At 32.9% G+C, this 20,264-nt stretch overlaps 1 protein-coding gene across 3 annotated transcripts in view; it reads left to right on the forward strand.

Annotated features, from left to right (window-relative positions):
• LOC115886809 (beta-1,4-glucuronyltransferase 1) overlaps positions 1-20,264 on the forward strand; it is a 92,504-nt gene that overhangs the window by 58,421 nt on the left and 13,819 nt on the right. For 2 of the 3 annotated variants that reach the window (XM_030906099.1, XM_030906101.1), the window contains exons 4-5: positions 9,048-9,289; positions 11,824-11,974. In XM_030906099.1, the coding sequence (XP_030761959.1) occupies positions 9,048-9,289; positions 11,824-11,974 (393 nt within the window). Of the gene's footprint in view, positions 1-2,098; positions 2,393-9,047; positions 9,290-11,823; positions 11,975-20,264 lie in introns of all 3 variants that reach the window. The other variant, XM_030906100.1, reaches the window with a different exon arrangement.

A 20,264-nucleotide genomic window follows, 5' to 3' on the forward strand; every position in this document is an offset into this window, starting at 1 on the left:
TTTAATCTAATGATAAAATATGGAATTGTCATTCGTGATAATGAATTAGAACAGTTGATAATAAATTGATTGCAACTATTCCATAAAAATTAGAAGAATAATAAAAACATATTTACTTAATATACAGGGTGCTACAAATTCGAGGTACGAGCTTTGGTATCTCGGTAACCGTAATAGATACGAACATGGTTAAATTGGGGCAAAGTTGCGCTTTGGGATGTTCACCAAGATGTCATCAAAAAAGTTTAAAAAATTTCAAGGATTGCTGAGTTTTTTGGAAAAAATTGATTTTTTTGAAAATATATTTTTGTTTTTTCCTGTCGTTACTCTTTAGAAAATCAAAAAACTATTTGCACATTCTCATAGCCACTTTATTAGGGCTATGTGATAATATTTTTAGATTTTCAAATTAGCTCATAATTTTTGAGATACACAGGCGAACTTAATTTTTTTAAATACGGACCTGCATTTTTCATTTCGGATTTTGAAAGAACTCGGTCTCGTGAGTACAATGATATGCCACTCTTAATTTTTTTTTTGTTTTGACATTTGAACACAATTTATTTAAACTAATTTCAAGTCCGGCTCTGTTTTTTTTAAGTATTTAATCTATTCATCGTTACAATATTGATAAGCTTTCAAACTTAACAATGACGTGGAGTAAAACATTGAATACGGAAAATCATATGCAATAAAATAATTAATATAAGTATAATATAATATAAACAATCAAATCATTTTCCCGGAAGATGGATTGGAAATGGTAGAAGAGTATAATGTCCAGCGAGGTTCCTGGACCTATCGCCAAGGGACTACATTATTTGATGTCATTTGTAAAAGTGAAATCAATTCATCTCAACATTTACAATAAAGAGTACAAAATGCATTTGGAAGTATAAGAGCTATAAAAAGAAAGTTCAGAGAGCTATAAATAAAATTGAGCGAAAAATAAATTTGTGCTATAGGGACGGTTGTAGAAGTTGATTTATTTATAATAACTACGAGTAATATTATGCATATTATTAGATCGTACACTGAGATTTCAAATTCACAATAAAAAACTTAAAAATAATATCTTTAAATTTCTGACCTGGATATTGATTATTTGAATCTTCCAATTGGCTCGATTTTCCTTCTTCAATGTTAATTAGCGCTAATCAATATTGTTGCGATGAATATAATCAGATTAAATAATTTAAGAAACCAGAGTCGGACTTGAAATTATTTTAAATAATATTTAAATAGTTTTTTTGCTGTTAAGGTATCCAAAACAACAAAAAGTATAAAGTGTGGCATATCATTGTATTCAGGAGACCGAGTTCTTTCAAAATCTGAAATAAAAAATGCAGGTCCATATTTAAAAAAAATAAGTTGGTATTTAAAAAAATAAGTCTCACAAATTATCAGCTAATTTAAAAATCTAAAAGTACTATCAGATAGCCCTAATAAAGTGGCTATGCGAATGTGCAATTCGTTTTTTGATTTTCTATAAAATAACGACAGGAAAAAATAAAATTGATTTTCAAAAAAATCAGTTTTTTCCAAAAAACTCAGCAATCCTTGAAATTTTTAAAACTTTTTTGATAGCATCTTGGTGAACATCCCAATACGCAACTTTGCCCCAATTTAACCATGTTCGTATCTATTACGGTTACCGAGATACCAATGCTCGTACCTCGAATTTTTAGCACCCTGTATAAGCGTTATTTAAGATAAATTTTAACCTTTTATGGTTTTCTACTATTTCATAAAATATATATTGAATAGCTATAGAAAAGATAGTTACAAATCCAACGAAAAGTCATACCAAAATGAGCCATTCAAAATTTTTATGTATGTTTACTACACTAAAAAGAATAATAACCATATTATGAATAGGGGTAGCGAATAAAACACCTGGTATCTGGGGTGGATACTGAAGTCCATGGGGCCAAGACACCCCCCTAAAACCTATAAATTGCGATAAATATTAAGCTTTTAGGTTAAAAATAAATAAAAATCATATTCTACATTGCTTTTTATTTGGGTCCCCCTTAAAATAAATTTCTGTATCCGCCCCTGCCTGGTATATGATTCAACTAATACACATCTTTTCCAGAAAATTTACACCATCAAGACGATATATTAAAAAAGGAAAAAGAAAGGGTACTCAACAAGACTCTCCACCAAAATACAGATAATTATTTAAAGGAATTTCACATAAACCAGAAATACTCCCTGAATCTCGACTTAGATCTGGGTAGATCCGATAACAAGTTGATGTACAGATTGTACGATAATATCATCGTCGGAGAAAAATACACGCAACTCACTAAAGCCTATAAAACGTGCCTAGCAGCGCAAACTTCATTGGAAAAAATTGCCTCTTTGATCGAGAGTAGTTTATATTGGGGTAAAATATATTTTTAATATTATTTCTATTCAATTATTTGTGTGTGTTTCGATTTAGAATTTATTAGAGAACTGTTAGCATAGATTAGGTACCCTATAAGTATACAGATAAAAATATTGTCCCTAATTCTTGGTACAAAAATTGTTTCTTATGACGATGAGCAAACGAGTAAATTTTCTTGTGCGCAAAAATAAACTCCCGTTTAAACAGCGTAATAACAGGGCCGGTCACAAGGCCGGTCAGGCGCTGTGAACAATTTTAGAGGCCATAAGTGGGCGTGCTTGTGCGCAAACTAGTAACCTAACTAGTACGCCACTCCGAAAATTGGAACCACGAAAAACAATGCGTTTCACGATAAGTTTATAATCTGTATAATCTGTGCTATTAGTTTGACTTTAGTGACATCAGTAATAACAGCATACCGTTGATTGAAAGAATTATAAGATACGCAACCTAATGGTCAAATTCGCGACAAGGTGGAGCCTCTACACGTTCTGCGGCCAACGCATAAAACACTCATTTTCACTAATTCGGCTAGCGAAGGCATATCGAAGACGGTGTGGAACTGAAAGCGACAGTGTTGCCATATTAAAATGTGTTATATCTGTAAACGTATTACAGATATATATACGTATATTACAGGTGTTGCATCGTCGAGCGGGACATAGGAAATCCCATGTAAATTTTAATGTGGTCAATTATTGGTTTCCCTAATTATTTTAGAGAATAGTTCTATTTAGGTTTATCGAAGAGCACTAAAACCCACATTCAAAAGAATAACTTTAGATATTTTTGATTAGCCCGTTTACGAGTTATCGCCGATTTCTGTTTAAATATTTCTCCTTTCTTATGGCCCTGTATTTACTTATGAGCACCAGTCAAAGCAAAAGATAACTCTCAAATGAAGTTGTCATTTCAGAAATTTATCTATTTAGTGCTTTTGAGTGCTTTATTATTATTATTAAAAACACATACCTACATCGAAAATATTAGCCATGAATTACACTACCGAAGTAAAAGTATTGATGATTAAATGGTATTATCAAAGAAATAGTTATCAAAAGGTATCGGACATGTTTGCTGCTCTGTATCCGAATAGACCGATACCTGGAAAATCTACAATCGCAAGGAATATCCAGAGATTTGAGACCAAAGGTACCCTAATAAATAACTGCAGATGTGAAGCAAGGCAGGAACAAAGAGAAGATGCAAGAAATGATACCGACTTGGAAGTTTTATTGTGCGTGGAAGAGAACGATGGAAAGATCAGCACAAGGAAACTTGAGGATGAAATAGGAATAGATCACACTACAGCGTTTCGAATTTTGAAATGACATAAATACTATTCCTTCAAATATGAAAAGCACCAAGAGCTACGAGATGGGGACGAAATACGCCGGCAGGCGGTTTGTTTTGATATGATGGAAAGAGCAAACACGGATAAGGAATTTTTAAAAAACATATGTTTCACTGACGAATGCACGTTTACCTTAAATAATGAACCCAATGTTCAAAATTATCGATATTGGAACAAATAAAACCAACACAGGTTTGTCGAAACAAGGACGCAATATCCACAGAAAGTAAATGTTTGGGCAGGGATATTCGGACACAATATTATCGGGCCATTATTTCTTGCGCGAAATTTAAATGCAGAATATTATTTGGAAGTACTCGAAAATCATATTTTACCTGCTTTACATGATGCCGCTAGGGAAAATCAGGCAGTTTGGTACCAAATGGATGGCTGCCCGGCACATAGTACCCTGGCTGTTCGGGAATATTTAGACAATAGTTTTAACGGAAACGTTATTGGCCTAAATCATATAGTAAATTGGCCAGCAAGGTCTCCTGATATTTCGCCAAATGATTTCTTTCTCTGGGGCCATTTAAAAAACAGGATATACAAGGATAAAAAATACCCAAATCTAGACGAGTTAAAAAATGCTATTTCTGCCGAATGCAATAAAATTTCAGTTTACCAACTAGCGAATGTAAGAAGAGAATTTTATGATCGCCTGGGTTATTGTCTAGCAGTCGATGGAGGAATATTTGAACATCTTCTTAAATCCTAAAGTTCTAACAATTTAATAGTACGTAAATTAATAAGTTTATGAATATTGTAATAATACTATAATTAACCTTGTAATTGATTACTTTATTTTACTTTAATTCATATTAATTTGTATTTATAAATACATCTTTAAGATTTCCGATGTAGGAATGTGTTTTCAATAATAATAAAGCACTAAATAGGTAAATTTCTGAAATGAAAACTTCATTTGACAGTTATCTTTTACCTTGACTGGTGCTCATAAGTAAATACAGGGCCATAAGAAAAGAAAAATATCTAAAGTTATTCTTTTGAATGTGGGTTTTAGTGCTCTTCAATAAACCTAAATAGAATTATTCTCTAAAATAATTAGGGAAGCCAATAATTGACCCCATTAAAATTTACATGGAATTTCCTATGTCCCGTCAGACGATGCAACACCCGGTATGGGGCTATATGCCAGAGTAATAAAATAAACGATGTCTCGTATACTTTTGCTAAACAATCCAGATTTAATATAGAACTGTTTCGGAAGCCTGAGTCACCCTGTAAGTATTCAAAAGTAACTGAGTGTTTATATAGAAGTAACTGAAAGTTTAAATTGAATATCGACGTTGGAGCGATTTTCGAAAACTATCTACTAACGTTTCAACATAAGTATATGTTGGATATTAATTATATTATTATATTAGACCTTATAACAAAACTCATCTAACGAAAAAGTGTTAATGTAGTATATTAGTATGGAGTAAAAATTTTACTAATTACTTTACTTTTACTTTACTAATTAAATTCGTTCCAAAAAACGAAACGCCACTGGCCATTAGAACAATCCAAATGCGCCTAGTTGCCGGGGTCGGAAATTTTAGACTTCTCTGTCTCTTCTGTCCTTGTTTGACACATTGGAATGTTTGATACACTACCAACGAGCATTTATGAATAAGATGTTCGGTCTATTTTTATAATGTCTTTGAATATAGCCCTATTACATTTCCTTTGAACGTATCCTGCAAATATTCTGTAATCATAAAGGAATGTGTACGACAACCATCCATTACTAACCAGATCTCCCGATCTTCTACAACTTATAAAGCCCTAAGAATAGAGATGTGACATTTTCCTATTGCCTCCCTAAGCAGCCGGGAGCTAATGTTTTATTTTCTTCAGCATAAGAAGAATATTGAATGCATTGTTTTCTCTTAAGGTTTTCTCTCTGTTTATTTTTTTTTATCTTCACGCTTACATTTGCTTAATGCCGTGCATTTGTTTCAAATATCTGAATTGTTCTTTGAACTGAGTTATACGGTTTAGGATAGGTCTGTTGTGAATGTACTTAACACAGTGCAGAGATTTCCAAAAAAAAATCTATTTGAACATCTTAACTTTTTTAAGTGTTGAAAATCCTAATTATGAATCTTTTTCTGGACCGTATTATAAATTTTACTAATTTGAATATAGATTTTTGCAAATAACATTTAAATGCCGATTCCGGATAAAACGAAATTCTAGACGAACGTACTTACTAACTTTAACTCAAAATCAGATTTCTCGTTTCAAGAAACTCCCAGACAACAATTTTCATTCAAATATTGCTGTTGCTTCAAAAATTATTTAGAAAAAATCGAAATACAAATGAAACTTCTACACCCTGTATCTCCGAAACTAAGCATTTTAGGATATAGATTTATAGGAACTTTTTACTTATTTTTATCTGCAGAATATGCTGCCGAAGTTTCCGAAATACAGTTCGGACCGCCCTGTACATTAAAATCACAAGTACAATAATTACTTGTGATTTTAAGTATCATTTTTGATCGATCATTGATGGTTGATATTTTTTTTGTATCAAGATTTTAAAGTAATAATTTTTGTAGTTTAATTAAATTATAAATATTCTTATAGTTAAATTAATCTCCATAATTTTTTTAATGAAAAATTGTTAGTTAGGACAGACATGATTATCCTCTTTAAAATTTCCGTTTACAATAGTATCGATCACGTCCTATTTTAAAGTTTAATTTAATCAATATGGGAATTTGTCAGAACTTATTAAATATGCAATATTTCATACATACGAAAAGCTATCAATGTTTCACGGTAATTTGATTTTCATTCTATTAAATGTAAATTAGCCGATGTATTAATTTTACACTCGTTTTATTATAGATAATAAATAACAACTAAGTATATACCGGGTGCATCGTCGTTGAAAAATCGCATGCAAATTTTGAACTGTCCGAATTTTACCTCTTCTATTGATTTTACAGCGATATCGAAAATAGGTTTATCAAAAGTCTGCATATGCTGAATACACATGTCAAAGTTAGACAATTTTGTTACAGCCGTTTTTAACGAATTTAAGAAAAACTGCATTTATTTTTAAATTAAATCTGCACAGGTAACAACGCAAAACTAGGCAAATGTCAACATACCTTAAGTTGTCAACCTACGTTTGAATTCAATTTGTTGTGCTGTCTACGATACTATTTTACGATACCTAACATTAGTCTGCCAGATATGCATTTTAGTAATTCAAAACTTGTTCAAATTCGACAATAGCCAGTAGCCTAAAATTTAGTAAATTTAATTTGACATTGACAAAATTATAAGTTGACAACTTAAGGTATGTTGGCATTTACTAACTGATTTTGCCTTGTTGCCTGTTCAGTTTTAATTTAAAAATAGATGCAGTTTTTCTTAAATTAGTTAAAAACGGTTAAAAAATATAAATATCTCTTCAAGCAGCTATGTTAAGAAAATTTGTACGCGCTGTTTGGAGGTACGGTAACAATATGGTCTCGGGCTTTATTAGTCCTTGTATTGTTTAATCATTGAGTAATATAAACTTGCGTGCATAGAAATCGGCCCACTCTGAACTTTTGACTTTAACTGTGTCTGTTAGGATCTATTTATCAGACGAAGACAAAAATATGAGTTGTTTCAAAGACAATTTAACATGCTTTGATATGAGTATAAATTTATCCAAAGTACTTGTCGTTTATATGCGTTGCAACGAGTAAACAAATGAAAGGCATTTATGTTGTGGTGACAATAAGAATAAAAAACTTATCAAATATTGCCATTACTACTTTACTGTTACTTTGTAATCGAAATGTGCACATTGTTCTTTCGTTGTTTGATTTGTTGTGTTTCATTGTTTTATTAGTGTTTCAATTTAATGCATACATCACGGAAAAAAGCTGCCAAAGTAATCCCTTTAATCGAAAATGGAATTAAACAGAGAGCTGTAGCTCGGCAACTGCATATGACTCGCGGAGCGGTTCGAAGAGTGTGTGAACGGTATGAGGAGACTCGGTCCTTTCGTAGGCGACCTGAAACTAGTAGAAAGAGATATACAACGGATCGTGATGACCGCATTATTGTGTCAACAATATTAAGAAATCGGCATCTTAAGGCTATTCAGGTGCAATAACAGCTCCGTGAAACACGAGGAGTAACTGTTAGTCAGTGGACAGTGCGACGAAGATTGAAGGAAAGTAACATGACCCCCAAAACACCCGCAATTGGTCCAACACTTACCCCAGCTCATCGTCAAACACGCCTACCTTTTGCACGGAACATCTGAATTGGACACTAGAACAATGGAAATGTGTTTTATTCTCAGATGAGACCAGAATATGCCTCTATGGTAGCGACCGAAGAAGAAAAGTGTAGCAGAGGCCAGATGAGCGATTCGCAGAATGCTGCATTGAGAAGCGGATTGCTTATGGAGGTGGTTTCTGCATGATCAGGGGTACAATTTCTATGACTGCGCGAATCGACCCAGTTTTCATCCGTTGGGACGACCGTCAGCACGGGAGAAGAGGTTTAACTGGTGCTAGGTATATTGAGGAGATTTTAGCAGTTTATGTCGTATCTTGCGTCGACTACATTGGAAACAAATTCACTTTTATGCATGACAATGCGAAGGCACAACTAACCTAACCTAATCTAGAATCGTACACGATTACATTTCAGAAGTCGGTTTTCGTGTTATGGAATGGCCAGCATGCAATCCGGACTTAAACACGATAGAACATTTATGGGATGAGCTAAAACGAAGAATTCGTGCTAAAAGAAGAGCTCCAACTTCTATCCCAGAGCTCGCGGAGTAGAAGAAGAGTGGCTTAACATCCCGCAAAAAACAATATCAAACTTGATTGAATCTATGCCAAATTGTATGAGAGATGTAGTAAGAGCAAGAGGGGATCATACCCATTATAGAAAATTTATTTTAGTTAATTGTCAATATATAAATAAATTAAATAATGACGTACATCTTAGTAATAAAAAACGATAATTTGTTTCATGCATTAAATTAATAATTTTAGTCCGAAGAAACCGAAATACAAATTAATATCTCTAAACTCTTTTCAAAGAATATGAAATTGTCTTTCAAATAGTATATATTTTTTCTTAATATGACAAATATATTCTAAAAAATTAATAGTTAACTTCAAAAGTTTGCTTTGGGCCGATTTCTATGCACGTAAGTGTAGTACTATTTTCTGTCAATTTCTGGACGTCTATCGAAACCTTCCATTCTCTCGCTAGCGACACTTTAGCTAAAAAAATGTAATATTTTCAATATTATTTTAAAAGGAGGACCGATATCTGTAGCAACCTTTGCTGCCACGGAAAAAGAGTTGAACCTTCTCCTCTTATATATTCTTTATTTGAGAAAGTGTAATTTGAAGATTAGAGAAAAGGTGAACTTCCATTTAGCAATGATAGAGGATAAAAGACCGAAGAAGTTTTTCATAGATGAGGAAAGACTACAGAAATTGGAATGCGATAATCCAATGGGAGTTTTGAATCATTTATTGAGAGAATCAAATAAAATAGTAAGTATATCGATTTTGGTCATTCAAAGCTAGTCTTTCCAATATTCAAAATAATATTTATGACAGGTGAAATTATAGTCTAAGAGCTGGCTACATAAAAAATCTTATCATCATTACATGGCTAATTTTTTGTGTGAAGTATCCTTTTATGTAGCCATTATGAAATAGTCATGTCTGCCAGCGCTTAAAGCGGGGGCGGCCAATGAAAAGGGTGAAATTTTGACACCAAAAATATTATAAGATACATGAGTTATAATTGCGAAAATAGCTTTTATTTATTATTAAGAAACGTGGAAAATTGTTGGCAGACATTTTTCTAGTCGCTAAAATGTCTACAGACAACGCGAAAGAGGCATGAAATTTTAAAAATTATTAAAAAATGAAATTTGAAGAATGAAAAAAATTATGGCATATTTGTATGCCGATTGGTGAAATGTCATATTTATTTATTTTAAAAGCCGTATGCAAAAGGGCAGACAAAAAGATCGTGGCTCAATCAGCTGCAGACAGTTTTCAAAAGCGCGATATTACTCTAGCGTTTTATTCAGGGAACGCTGGCCGCCTCATCCATTTAAGTATAGTTAAATCATATAATATACGATTATATTATAAATATTTTTTTTTATTATTTCAATAACGATTTTTTTCGTCTGCCCTTTTGCATACGGCTTTTTAAATTAATTAGGAATAAACATGACATTCCACCAACCGACATGCATGTATGCGATGATTTTCTTTTGTCAAAATTCTATGCCTCTTTCGCGTTGTCTGCCGGCATTTCAGCCACGTGAAAAATGTCAGACGTTTTACACGTTTCCTAATAACAATTTTACACGTTTCCTAATAATAAATAAAAGGTATTTGGCAATTATAACTCGTCTACCTTATAATATTTTTAGTGTCAAAATTTCACCCTTTCGAAATAATATTTTTAGTGTCAAAATTTCACCCTGGCAGACATGACTATTTCACAATGGCTACACAAAAGAATACTTCACACAAAAAATTAGCTATGTAACGATGATAAGGTTTTTTATGTAGCCAGCTCTCGGTCTATTAGGTAACAGTTAGTTTTTGTTTGTCTAAAAAAAAGCTCATAGTTGTACTACTTGAGCTGTATTCCATTGTAAAATCAAGTTAACCATGTCATATTTTATTTTTTGTAATAGTGGTATAAATATATACACAATGAATAATGCGAAATTTAAAATTTTACGAGAAATTAATTTAATTAAAATTTGAAGAGAAATCTATAATCACCGGCGCGAAAAACGGGCACCTTAAAATTTTCATGTATTTTAAAGTTTTATATATTCTTTTTCTTATAGTTAAGTTTAATATATTCTTTTATATATTCTAATCGACCGATTTTGATGATTTTTTAAGCAATTTGTAGCTAAATTATTTGACTTTTTAGTATTTCCTTCGAAATTAAAACGAAAGTTGCCATCTGCCAATTATACGAGGGAAAACAAAATGTTGATATTATGGTAAAAGTTCGAAATACCCTGTGGAGTAAGTTAACAAAGCAAAGACTTTAAGAATCATTTTATCATCTTTTTGTGCATCTTTTCTCTATAGTTTGTTGCTTACTTATCTCTATAGTTTGTTTTTTGATTCTCCATTCCAACAGGTTTATTTTTTCTGGAGATATTCGCTTTTGAAGAAGACACTAACATTTGTCGTATTTTTACATTAAAATCATGCCATTGCTTTTGGTCCTAGTCAACAGACCAATAAAATAGAGTTTATGATTTATGTATTGTCCAAGTAATGTCTTTGTCTTCGAAAAATCATATTATTAATGTCTGTTGGGGTTGAGTAATTATTTCACTAGCAGCTACAAGACCATGGTTTTAAGACCAAAAATTGATCTCTACCATGATCAATTAAAGCAGCAATATCCAATACTTCAGAACTTAAAACCATCTCCACTAGTAGTACTACTGTAGTATACAAACCTCAAAGTAACTGAAAAAAAATCTAGAGTAAACGCCAATCAACCATAATAATATGACTTTTTAATGACAGTGATATTACAAAAACATTAAACACTATTTAATAAGTGTCTTGATGGGGACCCAAAATCAGTACTAAAATTGCTGTAGATTGTTGATGTCTTATGCAAAAGCGAATGTCTCCAATAAAAATAAAGCTATTGAGATGAACCCAAAAACAAACTATCGAGAAAAGACGTACCTAGATGACTGATTTTTAAATTCCTTGCTTTGTTAACATATTCCACAGGGTGTTTCGAAGTTTCATTAAAATATCAACATTTTGTATTCCCTCGTATAATTGACAGACTATATTATATTTTTTTCGTATGTTTACTATTTGAACCCGTGTATTTGTATATACCAGTTGTTTACGATATTCTCCGATGGTGGCAGCACCGGCGGAGAATGTATCAAGCCTATACTGAACTTCAATCAGTGAAATTGTAGACTAGTTGACGCAATTCAGAAAGTTGTTTGTAAATATGTCTAATAAGATTTTTTTTTTAATTTGTATGTCTGTATACTTGTTTTTAGCGGGTAAACCATTGGAGATACAAGTTGCCCTACCCACAAAATTTAGTAAGAAATCTAGCACGAAAGAATTGCCATGGCAAATATGTTTTCCTAACTGATGTTGATATAATTCCTAGTAGAGATATGGCAGAAAAACTAAACCAATTTCTGGGTAAGTTATACAGGGTGGCGCACCTCATTCGCCTCGGTTGATTATACGAAAACAGAAAGATGTAGAAACAAAATATTTTATGGGTATATGTGGGGTGGCAATGTGCACAATGTAAAATTATTTTGAAATATACAGGGTGTTTCAGAACTAAGATTCATACCAAAGTTATAAATTTTCTTATGGAACACCCGGTATTTTATTTCATTCTTGGATTCTTGGGCCCAAAAAAAAGGCATTTATTATAGGGGTTAAATATGTTTAAAATCATTGGTTTTTGAGATATTTAAAGATATTTTTTTAGATTTAAATATGCATTATATTATATTTAAATATTTATTATATATAAATATAAATATATTTATTATTATATTTAAATATGCATGCTACAAGAGAATTGATTATTAACACCCTGTACATTACTTTTCAGAATTAATTCTTGTGCTGAGTTTAAAGGTAAAGAAATAAACTTTACTGAAAAATGTTATAGTTTCCTTAAATTTATACAGGGGTACCAAAAATTAATGATCTATTTTATGTTGGAATATTGTATCAAAAATTTAAATTTACCGGCACCCTAGCGGAAGTAGATGAGAATGTCATATGGGAACTGTGTATGGGAATTATGGGTAATAAAAAATAGTCTGAAATAAAAGATGGTGTGTGTTGTATCGAGTACAAAATAGGTCGTTTTGGTGTTTTATTTATCCTAAAATCTAATAGGTTATGGGCCCAGACACCCGCCCAAAACGCGAGTTTCGGTAGTTACGGCAAGTTTACGGAATTTCGGTAGTTACGGAGTGAAAGGGAAGAGAAAAACGTCGTTTTTCTTGCGTCGTAATCGGGTATCGGTGGCGTTCCTTTTTTCACAAGATGGCCGTCAACTATTTGGCAAGCGTTCCGAAGCTAGTTGGTCGAGAAAACTACGACGAATGGTGCTTTGCGGTAGAAAACGTTTTTGTACTCGAGGGACTTTCTAAATGTTTGGAAGGCACCGAGACAGACAGTGTACTTCTGGCAAAAGCTAAAGCGAAGTTCGTGTTGACATTAGATCCTTCCTTATATGTGCATGTTAAAGACGCGGCCACATGCAATGAAGCTATGAAAAAGATCCAATCACTCTATGAAGATGTGGGATTTACCAGAAAAATAGGGCTTTTGCGACATTTAATATCCTTGAGATTGAGTAGTTGTGAAAATATGGAGTCGTACGTGAATCAAGTGATTGAAACATCACAGAAGTTAAGGAAAACCAAGTTTGATATAAGCGAAGAATGGGTAGGTTCCCTTCTGCTGGCCGGTTTACCAGACAAGTACGCCCCCATGTTGATGGCGATCGAGCATGCAGGAATCGCAATCACAACAGATACCATCAAAAGTAAATTGCTTGATATGCAAGAAGAAAACTCTGGCAGTGTCGGCAAAGCAGGTGCCTTTGCAGCAAGCGGTAGTAACTTCAGAAATCAGTCAAGAGGTGGCAGTAATTCTAACAGAAAAGTGTCAATTAACAGTAGTAATCAATCTGTGGATGACCGGCGTGATTCTGACAGACGCCAAATTGACAGAAGTAAAATAATTTGTTTCAAATGTAAACAACCTGGACATTTTAAGTCGAAATGCCCAAATTTAAGTGTTTCTTCGTCGAATTCTTCGAAATATGCTTTCAGTGCTGTATTTTTAAGCGGAAAATACAATAAGAATGATTTTTATTTGGACTCTGGTGCGAGTAGGCATATGTCTCCCAATGAAAATGCATTATACAACAAGAGAAAACCAGACATTGAAGAAATTACTGTTGCTAACCACGAAAAATTAGCAGTGAAATGTTTAGGCGATATGGACATTTCTACAAGTGTAAAAGACACACAGAACAATATAACTGTTTATGGTGTTTTGTGCGTGCCTAATCTGACGACAAATCTTTTGTCAGTGAGTGAACTGATTGCTAAAGGAAATAGAGTGTCATTTAACCAAGAAGGTTGTTCGATATACAGTAGGAATAACGACTTGGTGGCTACAGCAACTCTAGTTGGAGGTGTGTATAAAGTAAACATGAAAGTTGAAAAATGTATGCTTGCAGCGTGCGATGACAGTGAACTTTGGCACAGGAGGCTTGCACACATAAATTGCCAAGACTTAAACAAGATGAAACACTGTGTAAGTGGCATGGAGTTGAAAGGAGTAGCAAGAATTGACAAGTCAAATTGTGTGGTATGTTGTGAAGGCAAACAAACCAGGCTACCTTTCCCAACCACAGGAACACGAAGCAACCAAGTGCTTGAAGTTATACATGGAGATGTTTGTGGACCTATGGAGACGATTTCTATTGGTGGCTCAAAATATTTTTTACTTTTAGTCGATGACTTTACAAGAATGTCATTTGTCTATTTTTTGAAGACAAAGGATGAGGTGTTCAAGTATTTCCAGGAATTTAAAACAATGGTCGAAAAACAACAAGGCAGAAACATCAAGATATTCCGCAGTGACCAAGGTGGTGAGTTCTGTAGCAATAAGTTCGAGAGATTTTTTCAGGAAGAAGGTATTATACACCAGAAGACGAACGCTTATACTCCTGAACAAAATGGACTTTCAGAAAGACACAATCGAACATTGGTTGAAAAAGCAAGATGTTTACTGTATGATGCAGGTCTACCAAAAAGATTTTGGGCAGAGGCAGTAAATACCGCTAACTATCTACGGAATAGATGCATAGCCAGTGGACTAAATGGAAAAACACCCTTTGAGAAGTGGACAGGGAAGAAACCGGATGTTTCAGGTCTAAGAATCTTTGGCAGTACAGTAATGGCTCATATTCCTAAAGAGAAGCGTCTTAAATTTGACAAAAAAGCTTGTAAACATATTTTAGTTGGTTTTTCAGATCATATCAAGGGTTATAGGATCTACAACCCAGACACTGATGATGTAACAACAAGCAGAGATGTTATTATACATGAAAACCTGAAAACCAATAAAATGAATGTTAGCTATGGCAGTGAAGTAACAGAGGAGTCAGTTGAAGTGGGGGAAAATAAGCAAAATACACAGGTTAGTGAAAACAGCTTACATAGTTCACTTGACAGTCTATATCAACAGTCAGAAGAACAATCTTCAGTTCATATGGACTCTACAGACAGTGACTATGAACCAGATGTGCCAGACACGACTTTGTCTGATCCAGAAGCAGCAAGACGATCTCAGAGGCCAAGGCGAGAAAAGCAGTTCACTGATTATGTTACGTATCTAACTACTGCTGAGCAAAATGAAAGTATTGTTCCCGAAGAAGTTCTAGTGACAGATGATACTCCTGTGAGTGTTCTAGAAGCCATGTCGAGGCCAGATCATGCAGAATGGAAGCGAGCTATTGAAGAGGAACTAGCTTCTTTTGAAGAAAACAACGCTTGGGAAATTGTGGACAAGCCAAAGGACGCCACAATAGTGAAGTGTAAGTGGGTGTTCAAAAAGAAGTGTGATAGTGAAGGTGATGTTAGATATAGAGCTCGTTTGGTAGCTAAAGGTTTTTCTCAGAAACCAGGGGTGGACTACAATGAAACTTTTTCTCCTGTAGTGAGACATTCTAGTTTAAGGTTATTATTTGCATTGTCTTTAAAGTTAGACTTAGAAATAACACATTTAGATGTAAAAACAGCTTTTTTGAATGGTTATTTACAGGAAATAGTCTACATGGAACAACCAGAATGTTTTGTAACTAAGGGTAATGAGAGTAAAGTGTGTAAACTGAATAGAGCCATATATGGTTTGAAGCAATCATCAAGAGCTTGGAATCTTAGGGTTAATGAAGTTTTATTAAAATTAAATTTTAAAAGGTCAATATTTGAACCCTGTATTTATACAAAAAAGGATAACAATCTCTTGACAATAATTGCTCTTTATGTTGACGATTTTTTAATTTTTTCTAATGATTGTAAAAACAGTAAAATTTTAAAAGAATGTTTAAGTTCTGAATTTAAAATTAAAGATTTGGGTCAAGTTAAACAATTTTTGGGTATGACTATTTGTAAAAAAAAGGATTGTTTAATGTTAAGTCAAGAAAATTATGTTAATCAGGTTCTTAAAAGATTTAATATGCTAGATTGTAAAAGTGTTACTACTCCAATGGAAAGTTTTGATTTTAATGAAAATAATTGTGATACAAATGTTAATAATTGTCAATATCAAAAACTAATAGGTAGTTTAATGTATTTAGCAGTATTAACACGTCCAGACATATCGTTTAGTGTTAGTTTTCTTAGTAAATTTAACAATTGTAATAACAGTTATCATTGGAAATGTGCAAAAAGAGTACTGAGATATTTGAAAGGAACAAAAAATTATGTAATTAAATTTACTAAGGATGATATAAATTTGCTAGGATATGTTGATGCTGATTGGGGATCAGATAAAGCTGATAGAAAGTCTTATACTGGATATATTTTTAAGCTTTCAGGTGGCCCCATATCATGGAAAAGTTCGAAGCAGAAAACTGTAGCCTTATCCAGCACGGAGGCAGAATATATGGCACTCAGTGATGCTTCTAAAGAGGCCATATATTTACGCAATTTAGTTTACGAGCTGACTGATAAATTGGATAGTGTAACAATTTTTAATGATAATCAGAGTGCCATTAAGTTATCAATGAATCCAATTTTTCATGAACGCTCTAAACATATAGATATCAGGTATCATTTTATAAGAGAAACAGTTGATAAAAACACTATTCAGTTAAAATATTTAGAAACAGAAAATATGATAGCTGATATATTAACAAAAAGTGTTGGAGGTACAAAACATATGTATTTTGTAAAGGGGTTAGGTTTAGAAAAAGGTTAGTTATTTTTATATTTTTGATAAGTGGGGTGTTGGAATATTGTATCAAAATTTAAATTTACCGGCACCTCTAGCGGAAGTAGATGAGAATGTCATATGGGAACTGTGTATGGGAATTATGGGTAATAAAAAATAGTCTGAAATAAAAGATGGTGTGTGTTGTATCGAGTACAAAATAGGTCGTTTTGGTGTTTTATTTATCCTAAAATCTAATATTTTACGGATTTATTTTACATAAAAACTTTGTTCTTTCAAATGCAACACCCTGTATTTTTTAAATAAATTGAAGCAGATTCAAATGCTCTTTCAAACTATATTAGGGTTTCCTATACCTATCTATCTCAGATTTTAAATAAATAGCGATTTTTAAATAAAATGGCCATCAAGATGGCTGGTATCGCCATGGCAATTTTCTAGTGACAGTCAGTAACTATTTTCAAAATCGACATTAGTGTATGGACATTATTATTTAAACAGTTTACTAAAATTTACCCACAATATTTTAATAAGTAAGTATTCTTTATTTTATGAAGAAAAATAAAGCCATATGTAATCTGCTGGTGGAGCGAATGGATATGTTACTAGTTACTAGTGATTTTGTTTTGTGAGGAAAATTATTTCTTGGCCTCAAGAGCGATTCCAAATAGGAATCTTCCTGATAAGCTTTCTTTTGAAAAATTACTTGTCCTCTTTCCTATTTCGCAGAATTGGTAGTGTAGTTTATAAAAAACCTATTAGGCAGAAACCTGTCATTAGAAGTGAAGAAATTGAATTTGCCGTAAATGGCTCTTTTGTAAAAAAATTCATATATCTACAAGTTATCGTAAAATAAAACAAAGAACTACTTCTTCGTTTTTCTTGATAGAATAATAAATACATATTAATAAACAAACAAACGCTTTATTGTGCAAAAAGCCAAAACAGCTTCATCGACAAAGCACTCACAAACAACAAAATCACAAAAAAATACAAACAACAAAAAATACACAATACAAATAATACAATTCAAAAAAATTTAAGTCTTTAAAATTGCAAAAAGAATATACATGGACAATTTTAGCAGTACACAGTAAATAGATATGATTTTAGAGTTATAAAATATTAAATACTTGACCTTTGACCAGTGTGTGAGATGATCAAAATTTTAAAATTCAAAATTGTTCATAATTAAACATCAACAAAAATGTCGTTTACAGCATATAGGGCTCTCTCCAGTAAGCATGATTTTAGAGCTTTGCGAAATGCGGGAAAGAATGAAAGCGACTTGATATCCAAAGGCAGATGATTGTACATTTTTTTGGCATTGTACAGTATTGAACCTTTAACTAGTTCTGAGCTCGGGGTTGGCAGATAAAGATCGTGCTCTGCATTCTAAGTGGATAGTTATGAGATGGCCTTTCGGGAATAGCAGATATGTGCTTGCGGATTAAGCAAACGGATTCAAAAATGAATAAAGAAGGAAGAGTCAGTATTTTCAAATTTTTAAAGAAATTCTGGCAGTGAGTTCTACTGTTCAGTCTCAATAAATATCGAAGTGCTCTCTTTTGAAGTATGAAAACACGATCAAATTCTTGTTGCGCAGCAAGTACCCCAGAATGGAAGGGCATAACGAAGATGTGACTCAAAAAGGGCATAATAGGCTATTCTAGAGGTTGAGAAGTTAAGTTCCTTAGAAACTGATCTTAGCGCAAAACAGGCAGCGCTTAGTTTCTTTGATAGAGCTTCAATGTGAAAGTCTCATTTTAACGAGTTGTCTACAAGATGTCCTAAGAATTTCACAGAGTCCACGACGTCAATAGTAGTGTTATTAAGTACAAAAGGTTGTATAGTACTTTTATATGACAAAACTTTAGTTTTTGATAGGTTGAGGCATAGGAGATTAGAATCGAGTATTATATACCTATCTATCTGAGATAGATAGGTATAGGAAACCATATAGTTTAAAAGAGCGTTTTAAGAAAGAAGACAAGATGTCCTAAGAATTTCACAGAGTCCACGACGTCAATAGTAGTGTTATTAAGTACAAAAGGTTGTATAGTACTTTTATATGACAAAACTTTAGTTTTTGATAGGTTGAGGCATAGGAGATTAGAATCGGGTATATATACCTATCTATCTGAGATAGATAGGTATAGGAAACCATATAGTTTAAAAGAGCATTTGAATCTGCTTCGATTTATTTAAAAAAATACAAGGCGTTTCATTTGAAATAACAAAGTTTTTATGTAAAATAAATCCTTAAAATAGATCACCAATTTTTGGTACCCCTGTATAAATTTAAGCAAGCAGTAATATTTTTCAGTAAAGTTTATTTCTTTACCTTTAAACTCAGCACAAGAATTAATTCTGAAAAGTAATGTACAGGGTGTTAATAATCCATTCTTTTGTAGCATGCATATTTAAATATCTTTAAATATCTCAAAAACTAAAGAATTTAAACATATTTAACCCCTATAATAAATGCCTTTTTTTGGCCCAAGAATCCAAAAATTAAATAAAATGCCGGGTGTTCCATAAGAAAAAATAAAACTTTGGTATGCATCTTAGTTCTGAGACACCCTGTATATTTCAAAATAATTTTAAATTGTGCACATTGCCTCCCCACATATGCATATAATCAACCGAGACGAATGAGGTGCGCCACCCTGCCGCCCTTCACAGTCGAGGAGCTTGCCTCCGGCGGAGGAACCCGTGGGGTGAAGGCTGGAGGATCTGTCTCCAGTTTCTCCACCTCTTTAACTTGGTCTCTCCTTAGACCTGATACCGGTGTTGTCCCGTATCTATAATAGAGGATATGTCCCTCTTTCTCTATTGCCTCCTTTTTGGAGGCAATAGAGCTTTATTATTATTATCATTATTACAAGAATAAGCAGTAATCTGGTAAAACACAATGAGACTATGGAATCGCATAATTACACATTTATCTTATTACAGTTACAAAAAAAATTACACTGCCTACATTGAATTCATAACATTATAAAATTTAATTAAAATTAAGATCACAGTGTACAATCACATATAGTGAATGAAAAGATTGTTCCTCATTCTACATGAAGCCTATACTAAAACATATTGACATTTGTGTACTGTATTATACAGATTATAATGTCTCTAAAGTATGGAAGAGCATGTGGCCCAGAGGAAGTATACGGAACTCATTAAATCCGAAAGCGAAAAACTGTTTAGAATGTTAACAAACATAGTCAACCAATGCTTAAATGGCCATCCAGTATCTGAAGAGTGGAAAAAAGCATATATCTCCTTTATGTAGAAAAAGTGCTCAAAGAAGGATCCCAATAACTACCGGCGAACTTCGGTCACCAGCACTATGAGTCGGCTCTATGGAAGGATACTGATGAATCTAATTGAACAGGAATACACAAGATACGAAGAAGAAGATTAGAATAGTTTCAGAGGCGGAAGATCATGTATTTAATATCTTTGCATTGAAACAGATCATCGAGAAGAA

The sequence above is a fragment of the Sitophilus oryzae genome, unplaced genomic scaffold (genome assembly GCF_002938485.1).
Source record: "Sitophilus oryzae breed Bouriz unplaced genomic scaffold, Soryzae_2.0 scaffold_499_pilon_pilon, whole genome shotgun sequence".
Taxonomy (NCBI): domain Eukaryota; kingdom Metazoa; phylum Arthropoda; class Insecta; order Coleoptera; family Curculionidae; genus Sitophilus; species Sitophilus oryzae.